This window comes from Prionailurus bengalensis, chromosome C1 (genome assembly GCF_016509475.1).
Source record: "Prionailurus bengalensis isolate Pbe53 chromosome C1, Fcat_Pben_1.1_paternal_pri, whole genome shotgun sequence".
NCBI lineage: Eukaryota > Metazoa > Chordata > Mammalia > Carnivora > Felidae > Prionailurus > Prionailurus bengalensis.
In genome coordinates this window covers 162,512,996-162,537,686 of record NC_057345.1, presented here as the reverse complement: position 1 = coordinate 162,537,686, position 24,691 = coordinate 162,512,996, and the positions used below count along the sequence as shown (strand labels likewise).

The window sequence follows — 24,691 nt, the reverse complement described above, 5'->3', positions numbered from 1 at the left end:
TTTTGGAAGCATGCCGTGTCTGTACCAGCTTGTTGAGGCAAATTGATAGATTATGGAGAATGTACTTATAAAGTAGCTGGTACTTCTCTAATGGAAAAATCTCCGTGAAGTCAGAATGCCCAGAGCTGTGTCCAGGATGTTCTGGCTCTGCTACTTTGTACTACTGGACATTTTGATTTCCCTAGGACATCTGACTCTATATGGATGAAATATTTTTATCAAAACTATATTATTATTAAGATTTTTTTTTCAAGAAAGAATTGCATGAAGTGAAGGTCATTGTCAATTTAATTTCCTGATTTTCTATCCAACATAATAAAATTGCCCCCTTTTTTTTTTATTTTTGAGAGAGAGAGAGAGAGAGAGAGAGAGAGAGTGCAAGGAGGGGAGGGGCAGAGAGAGAGAGAGGGAGACACAAAATCTGGAATAGGCTCCAGGCTTTGAGCTGTCAGCGCAGAGCCTGATACAGGGCTCGAACTCGGGAATAACGAGATCATTCCCGGACGCTTAACCGACTGACCCACCCAGGTGCCCCGCCTCTCATTTTTATATTAAATTTTTTGTTGTATCAGTTTTTACCCACGGGATCGGTTCTTTTCAATTTAAATTTTACATTGAAGGTTTTATATATCAAAAGTTGTTTTGTTGAAGTTTTACCAGTTATCACTTGTGCCACTGTGGGTATTCTTTTGTGGCAATTGTTTCTTAATCTAATCTTCCCAGGTTAGATTTTACCATTCTCAATTTCACTGTGAATAGTTTTAAATACTGCAGTTTAATTGTTATTATTCTTATGAACTATATTCATTATTAATTGGTTGAAAACAATTGTTAGTTTATATTTATTTCTAAAGTTAGTCCCTGATAAATAATCTCCAGTTTTCCTTTACAGATTTGGGATTATTTGATTATTCAGACTATTTCTATAGAATTGCTAATTCAGTGACTTTGCAGAGAGCAAAATATCTTGCTTTGTTTGGGCCGAGCCTAGAATAATGACTACCTGTATGGTAGCAACCGACATAGATTCAGCAGTTCCAGATCCTGTCAAAAGCCTCCTTAATGACCACTAAATCGCCACATTTAGAGATGCCCAACTCAAGATGTATTTTCTTAATTTGTTTCTACTGGAATTTTTTCTCTTAAAATATCCTTTTTTTTTTTTTTAAATTCAGCTTCTTGTAAGTTCTATAATTTCTCATTGTTGGCAACTGATTTAGTTGGATGGAAAAAAAATTCTATTAATCCTTGCTCTGTTCTTATTTCATCTTTCAACCTGGCAAGCAACTCTTGGTGAATAAGCATCATTAGAAAAAAAAGAAAGAAAGAAAGAAAAGAAAGAAAGAACATCCAACTCTTATTATTTCTTTACAACCAAGAATCAGATTCTAGATATTCTTGTTTTCGTTTTGACTGGGAGCATTGATGCTAACAAGTATTTTTTCCAAGAGGTATTACAAAGTGGTCAGTTTTGTGTGCTCTTGGAATAACCAATTTGCAATCGGCTACTACACTAAATAGGGCTGAGGTCATTAAGTCATTTCACTACCAGCCTGGATTCTCTAACCCATAGCCCAGGAAAGCAAGAAGTAGAGAAAATAGACTGTAACAAGCAATCATTTGTGTAACACTTTTTAAACTAGAGTCTTAAATAATTCTTCAAAATGCCCATTTTGGTTAGTAATTAAAGCCATACTTTGTGTTCCTTTCAGACTGACTTAGTTAAGACTCTGTTCTGTGTTTAGCCACTTACCCAAAAATTCTCATCAGAGAAATTTATTGCTTATTTGGAAGCAGCATGCCATTAAGGTAGCATACTTTCTATTAGTCCATTTTTCTTTAAATTTAAACTCAAGGGCCTGGGGAAAATAATTGAAAACAGACTGTAGTAGCTATCAGATTTGTGAGAAAAGATCACAGTGGAGCTTACAACCTTAGAGATGTTGGTTATCCATGATGGAAAAGAACACCTTGCTCTCTGATTTTACCATTCTCCATTGCTTTTGCTTATAAATGCAGGTGGCAAACAATACAACTTACAAAATTGAATTGTTGCATCAGCGTTTAGGTCACAGCTTCCCTTGTAAATAAAGGTCATTTCCTATAACCTTGACTTTATTGCCTCCCAAAAATGGTTTCCTCCACCAGGCCCCAGGCACTGTGTTAGAGCAGATCCGCTTCTCTGGGAATATAAGCATGTACTTGATGACTGGTTTCTATTAAGAGAGAACTCAACCCCATAGAAGTACCAGTGTGGCATTTGAATTTCTACAGAGCACTGAGAATCCTGTGCAGGCAAAGGACACTGGATATTCAGGGTTAGTGAATGTTGAACAGAATCTCAGAATGTATTGGAATGTAACATTTATTTATTTGACATAAAAGTTTATTTCCTCCTGACTTTCTGAATTGTAAACAATGAAGAATTTCCTAAGTTGGATCTCACGATTCCTGTCCTAAACGGCAGGCAGTTTCCTCCCACCTGTACCGGTTACCTCTTTTCCCCCAGCTGCTTAGAGCTTTCTTGCTGCAAGGATGGCATTTACTGGCTTGTGTTAAAGATGTTGGTAATTTTAAATTTCTTTGGCTTGTGGCTTGTGACGTTATTATCCCACTCTGTGTCTGTTTTCTTTCAGATTTTAGATTTCTGACATTCCAGGGGGTCTTTATGGACTTTTTTTTCCCTCTTTGCTTCTCCTTTAGTAAAATGTAGAAAATAATATTCAAAAGCAGTCCCTGGGAGCTTTGGAAAAGCAGTAACCACAAATCTCCTAGGCAGTTTAGATCTTTGGTTTCAGATGAGTCTTAATGAAGGAGATATGCATCATAATCAAGATTAAGTTCAATAACCTCTTTTATTGTCTAAAAATGACAAGCCAAATTACTTCAGCTCTGACCAGGATAAGAATCCAAATACCTTACTAAAATAAATACGAACCAGCAGTGTCAGGATGCGGGTAAGGCAAGTGAGGCCCTTCCCTAGGGCACAAAATTTAAGGAGGCCTCAAGAAAAACAACCAAAAACTCCCAACATCTCAGTAATCAAGGTAAATGATATTTTAATGCAGTATTTTTTAAATTAATGCAAAAATTCATGATGAACAAAATATCAAAGTTTTAAAATAGGATCTACAGTAACAGTGCCTTACCAAGCCATACCGGGGTCTAAGACAAGAGGGAAAATCAGTAATACTGATCCTATATTTATGTAGAATTTTGATTTGTTTATCACAGAATTTTTGCATTAATTTTCATTTATTTAAATATTGCATTAGAATGTTATGTATCTTGATTACCAAGCTTCCTGGTACCCCCTTTTGCACCCAAGACAAATGCCCCACTGAACCTCACCCTAGCCCAGGCCCTGCTAACCAGAATGGCGGTGGTTAGGGAAATGAGGTGGCATATCCCCTCCTGTCAAAATGTTAATTTGGGGTGTGGGGATGCAGGTATGTATAGTTATGTTGAAGTCTAGTTATCATCCTTGGCAGCCAACATCCATCATTTTAGCTGTGGTTTGGCTGTAGTCTCAATTAGAAGGCATTTCCTAAATCCAAAATTGGAAAAGTTGTCTTTTTGTTAATTCTGTCTGAAGGTATTATCAAAATCCATTACATCTTAAAAAAGAAAAAAAGAAAAGGAAAAAAAAAACCTGCTTAAGAAAACTTCTCTAGTTCAGTTCATCAAAAGTTTCTCCTTCCCCGGTAGTTTCCTCTGGCTCTTTCCCTGTTAGTCTTGGCAGGAGAGGGCCTGTGAGGTTTCTTTCGGTATTCCACTTTTGTCCATCCTCCTTCGCTGACTCTGCTCTCCTCTTCACTGGCTCTTGAGTCTGTTTCTGTGTGCAGAGGCATCCCCGGTATGGTCCTGGACCGGTGGCAGTCATTTGGACTTCTCTTAAAGTCAGGCGACTGGTGAGTATTGAGTGCTGACTGAGAAACCCCGTAGAATTTTCCAGAATATCTTTCTCTTGAAGGAGTGGAATGCTGACTTTTCCCACTGTACCTTCCCCTAGGAGAAGAATTGAGTGATGCACTACCACGATCATATTTGTTTTTGCTTCTCTCTGAGTACCGACCCCTCTCTAAAGAGTTGTCACTTGGAAGACTGGAAAAGCCACTGTCCCTGGAGTTGAGATGCAGAGAAGAGAAGTTTTTGGTCAGTCCATACTGAGTAGGAGAGGAGCTTCTGGATTGGTTTATAGGTGTAATCTGTTGATACTTAATGGGCACCTGGGTCCGCCTTACGGCAGCAGCATAGGAATCCTGGTCATTGAAATATGGGAAGAACTGTGACCCCAGAATAGGATTGCTCTGAGAACGTTGTAAAGAAGTATCGGATGCAATCTGCCGCATCCTCAGAGTATCCAGCCACTGGCGATCAGCACCTGCAGAGGAAATGGAAGTGAGCATCTTTTAAGCCACTGTAAGCTGCAGGTCTGATTCATAAGACTGCCTTGAGATAATTCAAGCCTGTTTGGATGCTTCAATCTTTACCATTCAGAGAAGTTCTAGGCTAGGTATAAGGACATTCCTTTATTATTAGAAACACTTTTTAAAAAATAAGGGTGATTGTACTTACTGAGTATATGTTATATGCTTGGCATTGTTCCATAGGCTTTAATTACATGACCTTATTTAATCCTCTCAATAATCTTCTCAGGTAAGTACTAATAATCTTATTCTGTAAACAAGGAGACTGCAGCTTGGGAGGCTAGGTAACTTGCCCAAGGTCACTCAGCTAATCCAGGTCTTTCTGCATCTAAAACCCATCTTTTTCCCACTTAGCCATGTTGTCACTTCTAGAGATTGCTCTTGGTGTGTTTTGGATGGTAAGGGCATGTTCAGTAAATGAAAGGCTTTTTGCCACCAGGCACTTTTAAATCCTCAAGAACCCTCAGTGCAGACAAAAGAAATTGGGTTCCAGCCAGTTGAGACAGCTAGGGATTGCTTGGAAGAAAGACTGTTCACATCTCCAGAGGAGAGATTCTGAGGCCCAGGAATAAGAAATGGTTTTTTTGTTTTTGTTTTTAATCCATGAAAAATGAAGCCTCACAGCAAACAGGAAGAGAAGTTAAGGTAAAAGAAAATGGTGAATTAACAGGAACCATTTGGTAAGCTCTATTTCAGTGAATAAGTAAGTGCCTCCCTCCTTGGGTCTTTTCTGCCTCCCCCAGGGCCTGAACCATATTGCCCACATTCTTGAGTTCCCTGTAGTCCTCCCTGGGCTGTTCTTGCCATGAGTTCTGGAGAGGAATAGAAGCCCGCTCACTCCTGACTCCCAGCAAGCAGCCTCCCTCACTGCCCTGCACGGGTTGACCTGCTGTGTCCAGACACTCCTCACAGCTTCACGCAACCGCAGTGCCTTCTTGCCTTCCCCTTGATTTCTCTGAAATTTTAGCTTCTGACAGAGCCCTCATTTTGTCCTGCATCCAACCCCCTGCTGGAGCCATGCACAGTGGGGGACGCTGACCACATTCTGGCTCTAGTGGCAGACTTTGATTGGCCTGAGCCAGATGCAGTGATATCATGTTTAGGACTGGACAAGTTGCTCAGTTCTGGCCGAGGCAACTTGAGAGGTGGTCTGCTGGCAGCGTGTAGGCAGGTCTTTCTCACCCCTGGACAGGAGAGCAGGGAAGGCATCGGCCTTTTGTGGCCTCTGCACGTTGCCGTATCTTTGTGTAGCGACAGTAAATGTGGCAGAGCTAGGCGGTAGGCAAAGGCACATACTAAGATGGCAGAGCGGAAGGAAGGAGAGGTTTGTTCCTGGTCCTCAACATGAGTGAGCCAGCTTCTCTCACTGGACCTGAGCCCAGCTGCCTTCTGGAATTCTTCAGTCCAGAAGATAACTGTTTTATTACAGCCGAAACCCGTGTTTCAGAGCTTTTGCATGCCAAGGTTGCTGGTCCCTCCTCCCAGTTTTTGATTCATCAGGTCTGGGGTTGGGCTTGAGAATTTGCATTTCTAACAAGTTCCCATTGATCCTGAGGCTACTGTTCCTGGGACTGCACTTTGGTCCATTTGGGAGGAAGACAGTTGAAGTTGGATTTTCTGTTACTTGCAGCTAAAAAATATATCCTAACTGGTCCAGGTGGTGTCCTCTGAGTTTTCACAGCAAAAGCGAAAAAGAAATACAAGGAAGAAGGAAGGGGAGGCAAACTAGCTAAAACTGAAGTGAGCCATGGGGGGGCGGGGGGTCACTCTCTGCTTTTATCCCACAACCTCTCCAGTTAATAATAGAGGGAAAGGTTTATCCAAAGCCATTCTACTGGGAGATTGAAGGGTATTGACGTTTCCTAACTCTCTTAGAGAAATAATTTGCTTTCTCCCAAAAGATTTAGATATCAGAGAGGTACAGGACACTTGTCAGACATCTGCTTATTGTCCTCTTTGGGGAATGTCTCTCCCCTGTTTCCACCCATATGGCTACAGTTCACTGCACAGGATGTCCTCACCACCTGCGTCCCCCACTGGGCTATGCTACCCACCACCACCTCCTCCTGCTGATAGAGTTAATTGGTCCAGAAGAGAATGCTTGGAAAAAACAGCAACAGTCTTCCTCCAGGAAATCTAGAATTGGGACTGTTGAAGTATTTGGTGATTCTCAAAGTGGTGGGATTTGAACCATGTAAAACTTGGAGGTAGTTGGCAGCTATTATGAGTCCTGTGGCTGGGGAAACAGAAAACCAGCTTTTAGTAAAAGGGAAAAATATAGCAGAAGTGGAGAGAGAAGACGCCCACAGATTGCACAGGAGTGTTGTAGGGATCAAATAGAATCGTAGCAATGAAAGCCCTTATAGAAGTAAAATGTGGCCAGTAAATATTAATTATTTGGGAGGGGAAAATTATTATAGTAAGAAGTCCTTTTAAAAGTGATAGTAGGCATGCAAGAAGAGATTGTTGGATTACCAAATAAAAGAACTTAGAAATGCCATGCTCCAGGTAGGGGCCACTAGTGAGAATCAACACCCATTACCTGGGTTAGTGGTGTGTAGAAACAGCTTGACCTAAGAGAGGTTTGAAAATATGTGTGTAGCCGAGAAGGCTTCGTGAACACTCCAGTTCAGTCATGGTGGCCAGAATGTCTTGTCATGATTCATTGTGAAAGAAAAAAACCAAACCAACTGCCCCCCCCCCCCCCCCCCCAGCTGGCCGACGTATGGAAAGATCTGGTCCAGTTGGTAAGCTAGTCCTGAGAGTAGAGGACGGTTAGCTAGGTTCTCGTAACTCAGTGACAGCAGTCATCGGGGTACTTTATTTCCATGCCATCAAAGAACCTTCTGATATGGCTTTTCAGGTATGTTTTCTTACCAGGAAAAATAATGCACTGATCAGGAAACATGTATTTCTGGTTCGCTGGGCAGGTATATTTCTCCTGGTAAAAAGTGAATTGCATGGGGGTTTATGCACCCAACTTCCATGCATCTGTTAGCTTGTTGCAGTCCCCCAGAGCCTAACTCTGGGTTGTATTAGAATTTCTAGACATCTGTGAAGGTGAAGGTCAGGACCTCTTCCCTGAATCTACCAAATAATGACCAATTTAACAGCAAGGCAGCCAGGCTTCCCCTGTGTAATTTCTAAATTGTTTCAGTGTAGCATCTGTAATTACTGTCACTACTGTCCGTTATATGCATTTCATGTTTTCTCTTTCTCTGTCCTCCCTTACCTTTATTATTCCCCTCTCTTCCTCCCTTCCTCCTACCCTTCCCCTGTCATTCTTATGCTTTGATGTATCGGTGGTGTTCAGGACACAAGAAATTGCCCCAGTAATCGCATTGGTTTCATAGGAATGTTTGCGGGACACGGAAGATTAATATCTGTCTATGATTTGGGAAACGAAATATGTCAGTGTATAAATAGACATATACTTATTTACCAGTATAACAGAATTATTAATTTTCGTCTTTATCATAGTTATCCAAATACTGAAATTTATTGTAATATGCTAATATTTATAAGCCCATAAACACTACTGTTCATATAGTATGTGTATAAGACCAATATTCTAAAAATAGAAGAAGGAAGTCTTATATTGTCTGTTACCAGACTGGCACTTATCCCTGGTATGAGAAATTGATATTTAAGGTTTTGGAATCTAGTCTAGCACACATCTCTAACTTACTTGAGTCAGACCTGCTTCTAGAGCTGCCCTCTAAGTTGGGGAGTAGTGTCTGAATGGCAAGCTGAACGGCTTTCACTTCATCCTGAGGTTTCATTCTACTCCACTGAATTGAGTGGACATGTTTAGTGCTCTTTGGAGCTCTAACATCACTCTGTAAAAAAAAAAAAAAAAAGAGAGAGAGAGAGAAACAACGACATGCTGGTGGTTATAAAACAGGAAGAAAAGAACTCAAGTTATTATGTCACTCCCATTTAACTCCTGAGAACACTATTATCATAATGCATTAGGTGAAATAACAGCCTGCCTAAATATGGTAATCTGATTAAAAGGAAAGTGTTTTGTTTGTTTTTAATTTATTTTGAGAGAGCACACGTGTGCATGCACAAGAGCAGGGGACAGGCAGAGAGAGAGGAGAGAGAGAATCTCAAGTAGGCTCCATTGTCTCAGCCCAGAGCCCAATGTGGGGCTTGATCCTACAACCCAGAGATCATAACCTGAACCGAAATCAAGAGTCAGGTGCTTAACTGAGCCAACCCAGGGGCTCCTAAAAGGAAAGTTCTGACCACTTTATTCCTTAGTGGATTATAGTAGTTCAAAATGTCGTTGTCATCTCCCAGAATTTATTCTATCTGGCGAATCTCAACTTACCTTTTTGCTTACTAAGGACTGAAAAACAATTTCTTCTGTTTAGAGTACTTGAAGACAGATTTGAATACATAAAAATCTGACCCCTGTTTTGCCCACGACTGCCTTTGATCAGCAGGGTAACTGAGTGGGTGTGGGCAGTCTGGTGGATAATTATCCCCATGGAGGGTGCAGGGTAACAGATAGAAAAGTGAGACTGGGTAGGGAGGTAAAAATAAGGACTAGAAAAAGGAGAAGATACCAGATCAAGACACACCACCTTCTCATCCTGAAACCCTTCATCACCGGGTGTCACAAATCAGGTTCAGGAGCCTCTCAGACTTTGATATGGTTATGAAAATATGTTTAAAAAACCCTGCAGTGACAATTACAGACACAAGTAGCACATCATCACAGAGTATAAGGAGAAGGAGGAAGAGGAAGGAGAGAGGAGAAGAAAAGTTACTAAAAAGAAGGCTCTCCTGCATAGTGGGGGCTGGTCAACAGGTTCCACAACAGTCTAGATTCCATGTTTCTCAGGACCAATCAACTGTTCTTATTTAGGTTTTATGTCCTACCAGCAGCACTTTGACAGTTAATGCTATTTCTCAGGCACCTCATCCCTGACAAGCTGTGCTCCCTGGCTGGTGAGGATAAGGAACTATTGTAATACTCATTGGCTTCCGGCATCAGATCACCCTGGATAAGTGGACTAGCCAGGGTATGGATTTCCAATGCTGAATCAGAGCCAATCTGGTGGCTCAGAAGACCATCACAATGCAGCAGTGCATGGAGTCCATTTACAGGCTGACTTCCCTCATCTTACTGCTGGTAAGGGAACAGGTAGGACAGCTGAGGAATAGTGGAAACTGTTTATAGTCTGAGAGCCTGGGTGTGACTCCACCGACCACCCCAGACCTCGGGACCTCGTTCTATCTCTCTGAGCCTGTTTTCCCTATGAAAGTTAATGCTGCCTATCTCTCAGTATTTATACAACGTTAATGGGATAAAACAGGTGTAAACTCCTGTTATAGTGCCTGGGTCTTGGTGGATCCTTACCAAATGTTTCCTGAATGAATAATAAAATGAATGAATGAAATGCATGTCCTTTTGATGGCAGATGCATATTAATATAATATCTCCATGTGTCATGAGACTCTGGGGTCTACTTCTTCCCCTCCCCCCTGTTCCTGCAGGGTTTCTCTACCTTGTAAAGCATTATGTTCCACCAGCCATGTGGATATTGCTGATTTTTTAAAAAAAGACTTAAATGCTTATTAATTTTTGACCAAGAGACAGAGTGTGAGTGGGGTTAGGGCAGAGAGAGAGGGAGACACAGAATCCAAAGCAGCTCCAGGCTCTGAGACATCATCACAGAGCCCGATGCAGGCTTGAACCTACAGAGCATGAGATCATGACCTGAGCCAAAGTTGGCCGCTTAACCGACTAAGCTACCCAGGCACCCGAAGATATTGTTGATTTTAAAAACATAATTAGATTATTTTAAGCAATAGACTGCTTAAAACACCCCATTGGCTTCCAATTGTGTTTATAGTAAATCCAAACTCCTCACTGTGGCCCCACGAACCTCTGTGATCCAGCCTGCCCCTTTCGGGAGCTTTGTCATTGTCCTCTGTGCCTCAGGAGCTTGGCCTTGACTCTCCTGTGCTCTTTCTTGCTGCCTCCTCCTCAGAGGAGAGGCCTTCCCTAACTAACCACCCAGTCTCATGGCCCAAGTCTCACTATTTTCTGGTTACCACTTATCACTCTCTGCTTATTGCTTACCTATTTATTATCGATCTCCTCTCATTGGAACCTCAAGAGAGAGTATAGATTTAGTCTGCCCTAATCATAGAAGAGTAACTGTCAGGTATTTGCTAAATATGTGAATTTTAATCTTAGTAGCATATTTTTTAAAGTGTCAGTTTTTCTATTTATCCATATATAAAATATATGGAATCTGTTTTTGAGAATAGACCTCTCTCCCCACCAGGTGACAGTAGAAGTTGTTCTCTGTCCTTGTGAAGAATCGCTGATCTACCCCTAAACTCTAAGCACTAAGAAGGCAGAGCTTTGGTTTGGTCACTGTTTGGTATAACCCCAGTACCTAACATGTTACACAGCATGTAGATGTTCAGTCATTAGCTGATGAATGGATATATTACTGTCTCAATCTTTACCTAGGCAAGAATATCCTGTTCTCTTTCCTTACCAACATTTTGTTAGAGTAATTATGTTAATCTTCCCATATTCATGTTGGTTAAATAATTTCTCCTCCAATTTTAAGCACTGTTGAGGGAACTAATAAATTCCTACTAAGAAACTGATGGTAAAGCCACCAGCATCCCGCCCTTGCCCAACCCCAAGCTTACCTCATATGTGACAGTGCATTCTACAGTCTGATTTTCCATTATTCCTACATTCCACTTCTCCATTACAAAGGGGGGCTGAAAAACAAAAGTTAGGATGGTCTAGTGCCTGCCCTACTATGGCATGGATCTTTGAGGCCAGCTGTGCCATATGCAATTGGCAAATAGGGTATAATGTCAGATTATCATGAAAGTCATGGTGTTGGTTCCCGTGTGATTACTCACAACGTGCTAATGTCTTGGATGTTAGTTTTCATAAGACCTCTTTTTCTGTAATTGTGAACATCTAGTCTTAGTCCCACGATCTTCTCTTTTCTGATATACTACTCAACCCTATCATTAGGTCATTCATTATTCATGCTAATATTTTGAAGCATCAGTAGAAAGCTTTCTGATAATTAAGAGAAAGACTTAACGATACAGACTCAGAAGTGCCTTCTTTGAATGCAAGCAATGGCTGGGTTAGTAGTTTCAACAACTACTCTGCTTTTCACTGTATCAGGCTATCCAGCAAGGCTGTGCATGCAAAGGCTGCTTTGTGGCAACATTTCCCCACAGTATTAAATGAAAGGATTAATGAAGAAGCCTATGCCTTTCACCAGGAGACTATGTCACCCCAAAACATAGCACTTTGGCAGGTGTATTGTATTTTTAGCTGAAGACCATCAAAACCCAGAAGACTCAAGAAAAACTTTTACCTCTCCCATAACTGCCTGAAAGAATTTAGATAGGGCACCTGGCCCAGAAAGAGAGCTTTTATCAGAGATACTTTTTTTTTTTTTTTTTATCTGAAAGACCTATCTGCATGGCAGGGCAAGCTTCTAACTACCAAACATCTGCTCTTGTTATCTTCCTGTGAATTGCCTTCCCGTCTTTGAAGCCCCAGGCCCCTGGCTCATTCCTTAGCTGAGGACAGCATATATTAGCCTCAGCTTCCTGACTTGCCCGTAAGTCTCACATCTTTGGGGCTCCTGTATGTACAAAATTAAATTCTTCTCCTGTTAATCTGTCTTATGTTAATTTAATTATTAGACCAGCCCAAGAACTTAGAAGGGCAGAGGGAAACTTTTTCACCCTGACACCTTGGATCCCATTTTAATTTTGATGAAAATGGTTTTTATTATAAGTGAATCTCCACTCTTTTAACCACCCTCCACCCCTTCATTCTATACTTAAGGCTACAAATGACTGGCCTTGAGATGAGTACAAAGCACATGTGGTAGAGATTTAACTAGGTTTTTTTTTTCCTTTTCTCTTTTTTTAATTAGTATTGTTATGATTCTGTTGATGTTAAAAGTTCTACAGATTTTGAATGGTCTCCCCCAATCCTGTTTTTCCTATAGCCCCCAGTTAATGTTGTGTGTGATTTTGTACAAGATGTGGTTCTTTGGGAGTGCATATGTGGCATTATACCAGAAACACCTGTATTTGGCTTTAGACCTGTACCCTGTCATTTTTGCTGTGAGTGGCTTCCTTCTGTTAGCAGACAAGGACTTGGATCTTGCTTCTAAATGGCATAGGTTGGGGGGAAGGAGCAAGGATCTGTCCAGCCTTTAAGACATCAAAACATCATGTCCCAACAAAATAAAGGAAAGTTAAAACCAGATCATAACCTTTACAGATAAATAACACCATTGAAATGACTCCCAGTTACTCAGAAGATTCCAACAATGAATATCAAATCAATCGACTTGATGAATACACTTGTAAATTAAAAGGACTTGGATGTTTAGCAATCTTATGCCTGGGAAGGGAACACATTTGCAAGTCTAATGCTGTGACTTTGAAGACTCTTCGCTTCCCCACTTGTGTTTGTACCCAGGTTCTTCTCTGCTACCCACCCCACTTTCTTCACTGTAACCAAATACACAGTTCATCACGTACTAAAGAGTGGCTTATGTGAAGTTTCAAGTGATGGTCTGATGGATAGCATGGTTATTCACCCAAGTTGTTGACTTGCTCCTGTTGAAGTCTCAAATGTATTTTTTCAGATTTATTGGGACAGAACTGAATTTTTTTCCATTTTGAGGAGAAGCTAAGCATTTCTCTCCATCTGTCTTTTGTGTTGTAAAGGGTATGCTTCTACCACTGACCCTGAAGTAGTGAGGTGTTCTCTGGCCGGAGGTGTGAACTCAAGGAAGCTATGAAGACATCAGCAGGTGCCTCCTGAATAACCTCACCTCAGTCCTCCAAGAAAGCCTTCCTCCGCACAAGTTTTTCAAAGTTTAAAAAATGACCTCAAATTTGAGGTAAATATTTTCACCATTGGCATTTTCTTTCCTTTAACAAATGACAGAGTAAGCATAAAGAAATAGAGAAGAAAATACAAAAAAAATTTAAACGACACTTTCTTGTAGTACTTTTTAGTTCACACAGCCTAAGTGGAATTTTAACAAAAAACTATTATGATCTCAATCGGCTAAATAAAATGTGCCTTTCAACAGGCAGCTTGAGGCTGAGCTGACGTGAACATCTACAAGCACAAAAGCACACTGCTGGGGGATTTTAATGTCTTTGTTTGATATCTGTGAATTCAAGAAAGCTTTTAAGCCGTAAATAGAACCCTACCTTTGTCATCTTTAAAATCTCTGCATCAGGTAGGTTAGTGTTGAATGTCACATCTTTGATGTAGGTTATTGCAATTTCATCCCCATCCATCTCCATATACATTTTCCACTTACAATCCTAGAATTAAAAGCAAAATTATAGAATTTCAGAGAGTGAAACAATTTTTCTAGTCCCAATGTTTTATAACACATGAAGTTTCCTGAATGAAATATTGAGGTAATTTTTTTTCCTTTTTTGAAAAAAGGACATGAAATTAGATCTCTTTATATATTTAAACAACCCCCAGTTAGTGCAGTCTTGAGACATAATTTATCAATGTAAATGTTCTATTGTTATAGGAGTTGCAAACTCAAAATCCTAAAGGGACCAGGCATTTAATAATGAAAATGAGTAAAGCCAGGCAGTTTCATTATAGAGCCCTAAATTGTCATCTTTCAAAATAGACCCATTTAATTTACATATTAAACGTTGTAGGAATATTTTTTTATTCGTACAAAGAAATGTGGACTTCCCATTTTGAAATACAAGGCCCTTTTGATTTAACTTTCACTTTGCCAGTGTTGATAATAATATGGGCTCAAGAAATAGCTCACTTTCCTCTTAACAGAGGGAACCCTGCAAATGTGATGTATGGCAACTGATAACTGGCTCATGTGTTGGGGAGTTACAGGAGGGTTAGGACTCTGGGGGTCTAAAGGGCAGCTGCCCTAAAGGGACAGCCATTACTCAGCTTCTGTTGCTTGTCCCCATGTGGGAATATGACCTCAGTCTTGCTAGGTCCTTTAATGTTTCCCAAAAAGCTGGATATCTGGATTCTTATGTGAAACCTCTCGATTTTTAAAAATGATGTCACGTTAATTAAATTTTCAGTAAAACCACCATGTAATGAAAAAGGGCTCTATATCATTAGTCACCAGGGATGTAAATTAAAATGTCCCCACAATGAGATACCACTATATGCCCACCAAATGGCTAAGATGGATAACATCCAATGTTGGCCAGGATTTTGAGCTACTGGATTGCTGGTGGAAGTGTAAATGGTACAGTCGCTCTGGGGAAGGGTTTGGCAATTTATTATAAACATATATCCATATGTATAAACATACATCTATTTGATGACTCAGAAATTCAACTCCTAGGTATTTACCCGAGAGAAATGAAAAAAGACTTGTACAGTGTTGCTCTGAGTAGCTTTATCATAATAGCCAAAAAACAAAAAACCCAAAAAAACAAAACTAAAAGCTCCCTAGAAATAGGCCAAGTGTTCATTAGGAGAATGAGTTAAGTGTCATATATTCGCAGAATGGAATGATACTCAGCAACACAAAAGGAGCAGATCATTGACACATGCAACAAGATGGATAAAATCTCAGAACCATTACAGTGAGTGAAAGAAGTCTTATACAAAAAAAAAAAAAACATACTAAGGATTCCGTTTATGTGACATTCTAGAACAGATAAAACCAATCTGCAGTGGAAAAATTTCAGAAAAGGTTGGTTCTGCAGATGGGGATTGACTGGTAAGGGGCATGGTGAGACTTTATGGGGGGCTAATACGCTGTTCACAGGGGTTTGAGTCATATAGGCATATGCATTTGTCAAAATTCAGCGAATGTATACTTAAGATGTGTGCATTTCTTCTTGAACTCTAGCGTACTGAGATATTTAAGAGGAAGTGTATTGGTGTCTGCAAATAACTTTGACTTGCATCAAAAAAATGAAGATTGGTATATGGCTACAGTGATAGATGGACATCTATGTGATAAGGCAAGTAGAATAAAATGCTAATGGTTGCATTTAGCGGGTAGGGGAGGATTCATTATAAATATTTTTTTTAACTTGGCTGTATGAATAATAATAAAAATGTTGGCAGATAAACACTGTGTGTGCAATGAAAAGGAGAAATACGCCATGTCTTTGCACCAAATTTGACCCCTGAACCATAAATTCACCTTCTCTTTTACGTTACTTGAAGAATGAAGGATTCTGAGAGGTTAAGGATAATGTAGTGAGCACCTTACATGCTGAAACTAGAAAATGCTCTCATAGGAGTAGACCTGGAATGTCTCCTGAGCAAGCTCAGACAAAATTATTATGGAAAAGCACTAACAAAGAGGCTGTTGAAAACCTGTTGGCTTCAGCAGAAAGCTGGGGGAGCCCTTTGTTTTAGGAAAACTTCTAGATAAATTGCACAACCAAGCAGGGCACGTGCCTGAGGGGAGTCACCCTCTTTGCCGAACCACATTCACAAGATGGAGAGCCAATTAGTGAAGGAAAAGGTCTATTCAGTAATGTGAAAACCCAGTTTTCGGTTAACAGAAGTCAGATCAGTCACTCAGAATGGACAGATCTCTCAGTATTTCTCCGTTTTGGGGCTGCTCCCTGGGCAGCGGGAGCCCTGAGGTAACTGGGCAGCATAATGACTATTTGAAGTCATGACTGCACTTCTCTGACATGGCAAGAGCCTCCTCAAGCAGTGGCTGGAATAAAAAGCCTTAGGAAAGATGAGGTGACTTAGTTCTGTTTCTTTTGCCTGTCCAGTTTTGGAACGAAGTTAGCCAAATCACAGGTGAAAGACCTCAGGCTGTGTAAATGCCCGAGGCCCTCGGCTCTCCCACCTCACAGCCTGAGAACTCTCCTTGACCTCAGGCCTGCCATAGACCGGCCTGTGCACGCGCTCAGAGGAGCTCTCTGTTGAGAAGGGGTTGCTGACAGGTGGGAACTCACATTGTTGGTGTGCTTAATCTGCTCCAGGCATGCTGCTGGGTACTTTGTGCTATTTTTGTTTGAGATCCACAGTAACCCTGCAAGTTAGGTTTATTTTCCCATTAGGTGAGAAAAATGAGGCTCAGGTAAATAAAGGAATTTTCCTAGGGTCTCCTGGCCATTAAGTGGTAGAGGTGGGATTATAATAGCACAAGGCCACCTGGCTCCAGAGTTGGAGAAGCTGCCAATAGGGAAGGGCAATTGGGAGAGGTGGCAGGATGTACTCACTGGGCGGTTCTCAGAGCTCCACAATGGGACCAGCTATTGACAACAGGCAAGTGGGGGCAGGACCAGGGAAGATTTTGCTAATACAACTGAAAAAGCAAGTGGCCGCAGGTCCTCTCCTGCAGCAACTGCTTCCCTGTTCCCCAGAGTCCAACTTGGAAAAACAAGGGTCCCCATAATAGGGTTATAGACCTTTTTACTTTTCAAATTCTTTCTCTTATCTGAAAGAAAGGCTTTTGCCTGAACCATAAAAGATAGAGACAGAAGCAATAAAACTATACTCAAAGGCACTGTAAGACAAGGGGGGCATTATCCATGTCATTAAATTACAAACCTGGGTGGGAAAGAAAATATGCAGTGTTCACTTCAATTATTAACTTAATCTGTCAGTGCCCTGACATAATTCTAGGTTTTTTTTTGGGGGGGGGGGCATCTGTGATTTCACTGTTGCCTAGTTAAGAAAAGTAACCCTCAAATCAAGTCATGGAATTCTTTAAATTCTGCTCAGTTTCCTATTACCCGCAGGTATTCTCTGCATTTTTGCTACACAGCGAGTCATTAAGTTGTCAATGAATTGCATTGCTCGCAACTACCAGGATTTAAACAAAGTATTGAATTCTACAGGACCCAACAAAGACAGGATGCCATGTGATGAGTTCTTGACCAATCGATCACTGAAAAGGTTTTCATAGCAGTAACATGAATTAAATCATCAAGAACATCGCTAAAAGTAACAACATATTTATGAGCCTAATATAGGATCTTACGTGCAAAATTGCTGCCTTTTCAGTTTCTTGGTAGTGGTAGGGACCAGGTAGTGGGAATGTGGGCTCAGATGTAAAAGCCATTCACTTTTACCAGGGTGAACTATTGATTTGGGCTTGATGTTAGTGACAGAAATGTGGGTATTGATTTATGAATCGGAAACATTCAAGAGTCACTTTGGACGTCTTGTGAACAACTCGCAGTCCTGACAGGCAGAAATCAAAAGCAGACAGCTCTGTATTCTGAGAGCCTTTGGGGGCCCGAAAGGACTTCTTTCCCAAAACCATTTCACCCCTGGCAGTCTGAAATGGCACTGTTACTCATTTGGTTTAAAGGGTTGATGGTGATGATTAAGATAGAAATAATATAGAAAAAGAGTATACATTAAGCCATGACTGGGGGAGTAGCAGGGAATGAGATGAAAGATGACAGCTGAAAGTCCAGCTCCCGGAGCTTGAATTCCATTTCTGTCACTTTCCCCCCAACCTTAGCCAACTTATATAACCTGTTTGGACCTTGGTGTTTCTATTCACAAGTATGTTGAATGAGGATTAAATGAGATAATGTAAATAAAGTGCCCAGCACAGTGCCAGAGCCAAATAAGGAGCTTGGAAAGGAGCAATTGTAATTATCATTACCAACATTAGTCACCAACACAGCTCCAATTAGTTTATTAGACTAGCCACCCCACCATCTAGCAGCGATCTAAGGGAATGGGCCAGAAGTTGAGTAAGCTTTGACAAGCGAGAAAGTACAGAGTGTTTAGACAAGGGCTCTGGCCAGAGTAGGCAGGTGCGGTCAGAGCATCTTACTTGGGCACCCAGAGGGCACCAAAGTCTGGTATCAGTGTTGGGGAAAAAAAAAAAAAGATGTAGACAGTGGCACCGTAACAATGACTGGTCTTATGAAATAAACAGAAGGAATAAACTTGTATCTTCTCACATAGATGGATTATAGAACACCAATTCTGCCCCTTCCTGCTTCAGCAGGTCCTAATGCGACCCTACCAATAGGAACCATCGGATGTCTGGAGGACGGTGGCTATGAAATGGGATTGACAGCCTGAGAGCCTTATCTTGATGAGGAAACTGAAGCATAGAGAGATGGGGAAATCTGACCAAGATCTCACAGACAGAAGGAGATGGAGTTCGGAACTGATCTAAGGTAGTCTCTTGGTGCTATGAGGAGCAGGTCTCCAAATCCTCAGTCTTTTCTGAATCTGGAACTTTTCCTTGTTGTGGGTTAAACAGAAGTAAGAATTACAGTGCAGGGGAGTTCCATCTTCCAGAGTCAACAAACAGTCAAGATTATGTTGGTGAATTTCTTTATAAGTCTCCATGGCAGAAACTGAAATACGGAGTCTCTAATAAGTCCAGCATAGCCTATGTTCCCTCCATTATTGACAAAGATCCTTGTTAAAAGTGCATATGGTGCCAGTCCACTGTCTTTATGCTCCTCTTCTTGATTTCTCTGGCCAGTATTTGGAATCACAAACACTTTCCGCCAGCCCTGGCTTAGGCTTTGTGGCCCGGCATGACTTCCACTTTTCAAACCAGAAAAAACCCGCTCCCATCTAGTTGCACAAGCAGATCATGGGGACCGGTCCTGACTACTGTGGATTTCTGTTCCATGACCAGATTCCCACAGTCTCACTCTTCAAATTTGTATCTTGATGCACATTTCTAGGGAATGCTCTTACTAACCAGTAGGAAAAAGGCACTGGCACAGGAGCAGTACTGGGCCCTGGGATGTTCTTGGCTTTGAATAACAAAAAATGGTAATCCAAACCTTTCCACTAATTGGATCATCTGCCTCTCCATGCAAATCTACAAGAAATGAATGGAATTTTGTTGGGAAGAGGGGAGTTTTTGCATTGGAAACTGATGAAAAGACAGCTCCGTTGGGTGCCCAGGATATGTACTATTTATCTGGGCAGCTGCTGAAATACCTGGATAATTTTAGAATCAAGTGTGTGGTTAATGGAGGAGGAGAAAGCATTCCATCTGAACTGCTTCTGTATTGCCAATTATGTTAAAAAATTTTCTGAATTAAGATTACTGGCCAAGTAAAACAGAAACTCTTAACACTGTGAAGATAAAACCCCAAACAACACTCAGTTAATGCTAGATTAAGTATCTCTTTGTGAGAAATCACTATTACATTCTTTGCAAGCTGTTTAAAATTCTTTGGAGTTCCAAGCTAGAACAAGTGATTCCAAACATAGACATCCCTTCTCCCTCCCACCAAAAAAAAAAAAAAAAAAAAAAAAAGATGGGAGGGAGGGAGTACAAAGAAATGATCCATATAGAGGTAAATTTTACGAGTAGAAAAAGGGATTGAAGATAGCACAGAAATTAACTTTAAATATTGTTTCAAGTTCTGGGCAGTTCAGAGACAACGGTATTTCCCTCTCTCCCTCTCTCCCTCCCTCCCTCCCTCCCTCCCCCCCCCCCACTCAAATATTATTGCAAATGTGAACAGTGTAGGTAAGTCAGAGAGACTCTAGGAACAAGATTATTCAGGACATTTCGGAAGGAAACAGACCCCACATTAGGCTTTCAGCCTTCTACAGATCACTTCTACCTGAAGGTTACAGATAAAAACATTTTTGGTAGATTTTTTTTTTTAATTGAAATATATACGTTGCAAACAGTAAAATGAACCGATTTTTAAGTGCACAGTTCAGTGAATTTTGACCTGTGTACATACCAGTGTAACCACCCCCACAAGCCAGATATTCCCACAACCCTAGAAAGTCTCCTGTCCCTGCCTGGCAGGGACACAAGGGGAGGTGTGCACTCTTCTCATTTCTCTCACCATAGATTAATTTTGCCTGCTCTAGAACCTGGCAAAATTGGAACTTTACACTATGTACTTGTCTATGTTTGGCTTCTTTCACTTGGTATAATGTTGTTGAGATTTGTCCGTGTTATTTAACCCTTCCAGCCTTACCCTGTTGTTGACAGCCATGTCTCCACTTTACAGACGGGTAGACTGAGACTCAGAAAATGTAGCGATTTGCGGCAAGTGCACTTAGCTGCGCCGGGGCCACAATTTAGTTCCTGGGCATGCCCCGTCTAATGGTAAAGACACTGAGTTTTAAAATCCCGTCTCCGTCTTACCCCCTTCCCCCAGGGAGGAGAAAAAGTGAAACCACCAGCGATTGCTCAGGATTCTAGCAAAGAGGCCTCTCCACCTTAAAAAGGCCTGTACTGAGGAAACGTTTTAAAATATAAAACAGAGGTTGAAATAAACTTTTTAAGATTCAAGAAGGGAGGGGCGGGGGGGGGGAAGGGAAACAGTCTCTTAGCAGGTGCCTGTTGGAAAATGTAAGAAGTAATGCAAGATGAAATAAAAATGCGGTAGAAATGTTGGTCATGCTGGTATTAAAAGTAGTAAGATGTTGATGATTTAGGCCTCCGAAGGCTTCTTTACATGCGTTGCTATTATCTAGCTCAGCTGCTGAAACCTGCTGTTTTAAAGGCAGGAGAGTGGAACATCCCATGATAGCACCTGGGTTATTTATCATTATGTATAACCCCGCTACTCTCTATTTTATTATGCTGCCTTTAAAAAGAAGATAATGCAAGTATGGTTAATTTGCTTCTCTTCTTTATCTATACGGTGTCATGACCCATCACGGCTTTGTCCCGCGAGATTTGTTTTTCAACCAAAAAGAAATCCACAAGAAACTCTCCCTAAAAATTCCATTAATAACCTCTTTCAGCGCGTATAGGTTGCAGGGTCTGGAACTAAGAATGTTTTAATCTCTTCAGCAAAACAATGTCTCATAATGATGTACAGGACTATTGCTGTACTGATGAAGAATCATACATAATTCAGCACCTTTCACTTGGCACCACTGTGATGTCCTCATTAGCCGTGGCTCACAGTGTCTGTCAGATGGTGTCCATGCGAACGCAGGCATTATATTGTCTTTGAGATGTGCAGCTGCTTCCATGACACTGCCAGTATATAAAAACATGACGCCAGTTTGTTTTATTTAGTGCTAAACCTTCCAGTTTGTAAAAACAAGGCTGACACAGAGCCTGACATGAGGCAGTGAAAATAATTAGCTCTCATTTTCTCAGCCTCCTATTTCCTTCTCCCTGCTGTGTTCTCTTTCCACTAAACCACCACATGTCAGTCGAAATGGGAGGCAATTAGTGGGCTCATTTCAGTCCCCACAACTGTGCTGAAAAGAAAGTATTTATGATGGCACAATGAACAGCTGAAAGATTAAATAACATTTGCCTTTTGAAAAGAAAATGACTTCTAGCTAAATGGGCAATTTTTGATTATTCTCAAACAAGCTTAGAGTAGTTGGTTTTTAAAATACAAGAAAGGAAAATGAGTCATTTTTAGGTGAAAGAATCAAATAAAACTTGACACAGTAATGCAAATAACTGATGTTTTATTGCAAAATATGTAAATGCGTTATACCCTTAACAATGGCTTGTGTCTAAGGTCAGGGCAGATTGGTGCCAGCTAGACACCAGTAGAGATAAGGTTGTTATATTGCCTTTTGGGGGGCTGTTATTCCAGTTATGTATGAAAAAAGGACTTTAGGGATGAAGTTAAAATAAAGTAAAAGAAATCAAGTGAGACGTACTCTCATATGATGCATTACACACTACCTGAAATGGTTCAGATGTTAGTTGACATGTTTGGAAAGGACTTTTTCATTTTTTTTAAACTCTTTTTAAAATTGGAAGGTGCTGGGTATTCACCTTGGAAAAAAAAGAGTAAGTCTTGCTATTGATTTTGAATAACTCAGAATCTATTCTCAAGACTGAATTTCTTGAACAACATAGAAGGTGTTCTAGCTTACCTAATTACTGCTTATAAGCTTTTTTAAACGCTAACAAATGGGCTGCAAATTGACTTTTACCCAGGACACTCAAAATATAAAAACAGCTCTTCTGACTACTAAATTCCCCTCCCTTGCCGTGACTTCAGAGATGATGCCAAAAATTAATGACCTTTGAAGAAAAACCACTGACCTGGTTGGTAGGCATTGTTTACCATTTGAGCTGTTCTCAGCCCAGATCCTGACGTACGGGATTGAGATGGTTGTCGTACATCTTTGCTTTTCCAATGCAGTGCTTTTAATTTCATTTCAAATAATCAGTCCCTATTATAATTGATTATTCTCAAGACCTAGTTTTTTGTTCAGAAAACACAAGTCATTTTGAGTTATCACAGTCTTCCTTCTTTCAGTGGCTTTGGAAAACCTTCGAAAGCAAAGATGTCCTGTCATCAATGGAGTCAACAACTGTGGCTATTCAAATATTTTTAAAAGACCATCACAAATTTAAATTTTGTTTCTGTTTCCATAAGTAGTATATTCCTACTCTCTACAAACTCAAATCCTAATTTTTGAAGTCCTATAATAGAGTCAGTGTATCTGTATGAGCCAATGGCAACCCAAGGAGATCTGAGCCATCTATGGATTCGGTGGGAAACTAGAGCTCTCTGTGAGCTAACTACACATATTATTATAGCTGGAAACCAGCTATATGTATTTGTCGTGCAGTCATACCTATGTTTTATCACGTGTACTTCCTTGCCATTCACTATCTTAAAAGGAATTCAGGGTCTTGATGAAGAAGGCCACGAGGGATCCAGTGGTGTGCTGGAGCCGCCCTCACAAGCTGGTTGCTCACACCTCTTCCCAACTTCAAGTTCAGAGACATCAGATCGGTAATTGGCCGTGGTGAAAATATTTATACCATGGAGATCCACAAACACTACAAGTCAGGGCCATTTTCTCCCATTGTTAGACATTTTCTGGTGTGCCGTTTCTACATGTGATTATCCATCTATCAGCAAGTATGTGCTTAGCAGCTCTGCTCTGGGCCTGTAAGCAGCTGCTTGACCTGTGTGATGAAGTGTAGCCCCACTGTGATTAGAAATATGCAGCAAGTTCATGCAGTCATATTCTAAGCTGCATTTGCTCCCTGGCTGTCAATTAAAAGTTGTATTTCTTACAGAACCCTGCCACTACAAGCCCATATACTTAGGCACACGGACATGTGTGTGTGCATATGTTTATCCCCTAAGAAAGAGTTGATCATAGGAAATAAGCTTCTTTACACTGCATTTTTAATAAATGCAAGATATATCAAAGTAAAGCATTGCTTTTAGCTGTTCTGAAATTTACAAAAAGTGTTGGGGTTTTTTTTTTCTTCCTTACAAAATCCTTTTCTTTGTGCTCTGTTACTTTATTTATCCATTTATAAAAATTACACAATAGGAAAAAAAGCCCCATTTGACAGTTTTTGATATTTACAATGCTCTGAGAAAGGGCCTGGAGATTCAATTGTTTATTAAATGCAACATTTTATAAGTGATCCAATAATAAAGACCTAACAGCACAATAGTAGGTGGGAAGTATTTGTAACAAGCAGTGTTTCTAACCTAGAGAGGATGAACAGAGAAGCAGAACTCTTGACTGAATTGCTTCTGGTAAGGTGTGGAAGAAGGGGTCCCCGTGTTACCCGTGACGCACGCAAGAAGGGGCGGGGGCAGGGTGAACGGAAGAAGCCTTGGACTCTGATGGGGGCTGTTACTCTGCGTCTAGACCTTCAAAATTGTGTTCCTCTTTATTTTGTCTTCCTTATTCACTTGCTCCATCAGAATACTGCTCAAAAGGAAATCAGATGTAGGAGGTACAGGAGGCCAGAAGCCTGTGTCTATTTTGGGGTCCGCGTAGCCAGGGTGCTGGCAGAGACAGGGTGGTGTTTCCCGGGCTTCTCCCCTGAGTGCTGTGGGTCATCAACTTAGACCCACAGGTTTCCATGTGGAGGGGAGGGGGTGGGGGTAGGGACTCCAGGGACCACGTCTGTGACTGTCCAGTACACGCAAGGAAAGCATGGGCTCCCCAGATAATTCCTTCATAACCCTGATTTTAAATTTTTATGACACAGTCTCAGAAAGTTTCTTGGTGAGAAAACTGCTGGGTGATTTGATAGTTTATTCCTTGGCAATTTGAGAATCAATATTCCTGACTGGCAAGTTTATATGAGATATAATAATAAACTCTATGGAGCTGAATATTTTAGTGAAAGAAAGGGTGGTTGCCACCCTGGGTGGGGGGGGGGGGGGCGGTGCATGAAGCTATCTGAGATTCCAGAAACCTTTTTCCTTTTGTGCCAAGTGGAAGGCCTTAAGATTACAAAACAAGGCATTTCCCACACAAAACAAAAGATGGTAATTTACTATTAAGTGACCCCCCCCAAATTATCTTTTTATTA

The 24,691-nt window shown here is 40.8% G+C and overlaps 1 protein-coding gene and 1 long non-coding RNA gene across 6 annotated transcripts in view; one reads left to right on the top strand and one right to left on the bottom strand.

Moving 5' to 3' along the window:
- Positions 1-2,347: 2,347 nt before the first annotated feature.
- The window catches only part of MAP3K20 (mitogen-activated protein kinase kinase kinase 20), a 186,523-nt gene continuing 164,179 nt past the window's right edge, over positions 2,348-24,691 (bottom strand). For 3 of the 5 annotated variants that reach the window (XM_043577065.1, XM_043577063.1, XM_043577064.1), the window contains exons 17-20: positions 13,680-13,796; positions 11,115-11,189; positions 8,119-8,269; positions 2,348-4,384 (exon numbers count right to left, since the gene is read on the bottom strand). In XM_043577065.1, coding sequence (XP_043433000.1) covers positions 3,684-4,384; positions 8,119-8,269; positions 11,115-11,189; positions 13,680-13,796 — 1,044 coding nt within the window. In that variant the 3' untranslated portion in view covers positions 2,348-3,683. The remainder of the gene's footprint in view (positions 4,385-8,118; positions 8,270-11,114; positions 11,190-13,679; positions 13,797-24,691) is intronic. The other 2 variants (XM_043577067.1, XM_043577066.1) reach the window with 1 other exon arrangement.
- On the top strand, positions 9,319-15,690 carry LOC122481467. The gene is made up of 3 exons (XR_006296860.1): positions 9,319-9,573; positions 13,185-13,360; positions 15,332-15,690. It is a non-coding gene; the product is annotated as an uncharacterized LOC122481467 (long non-coding RNA).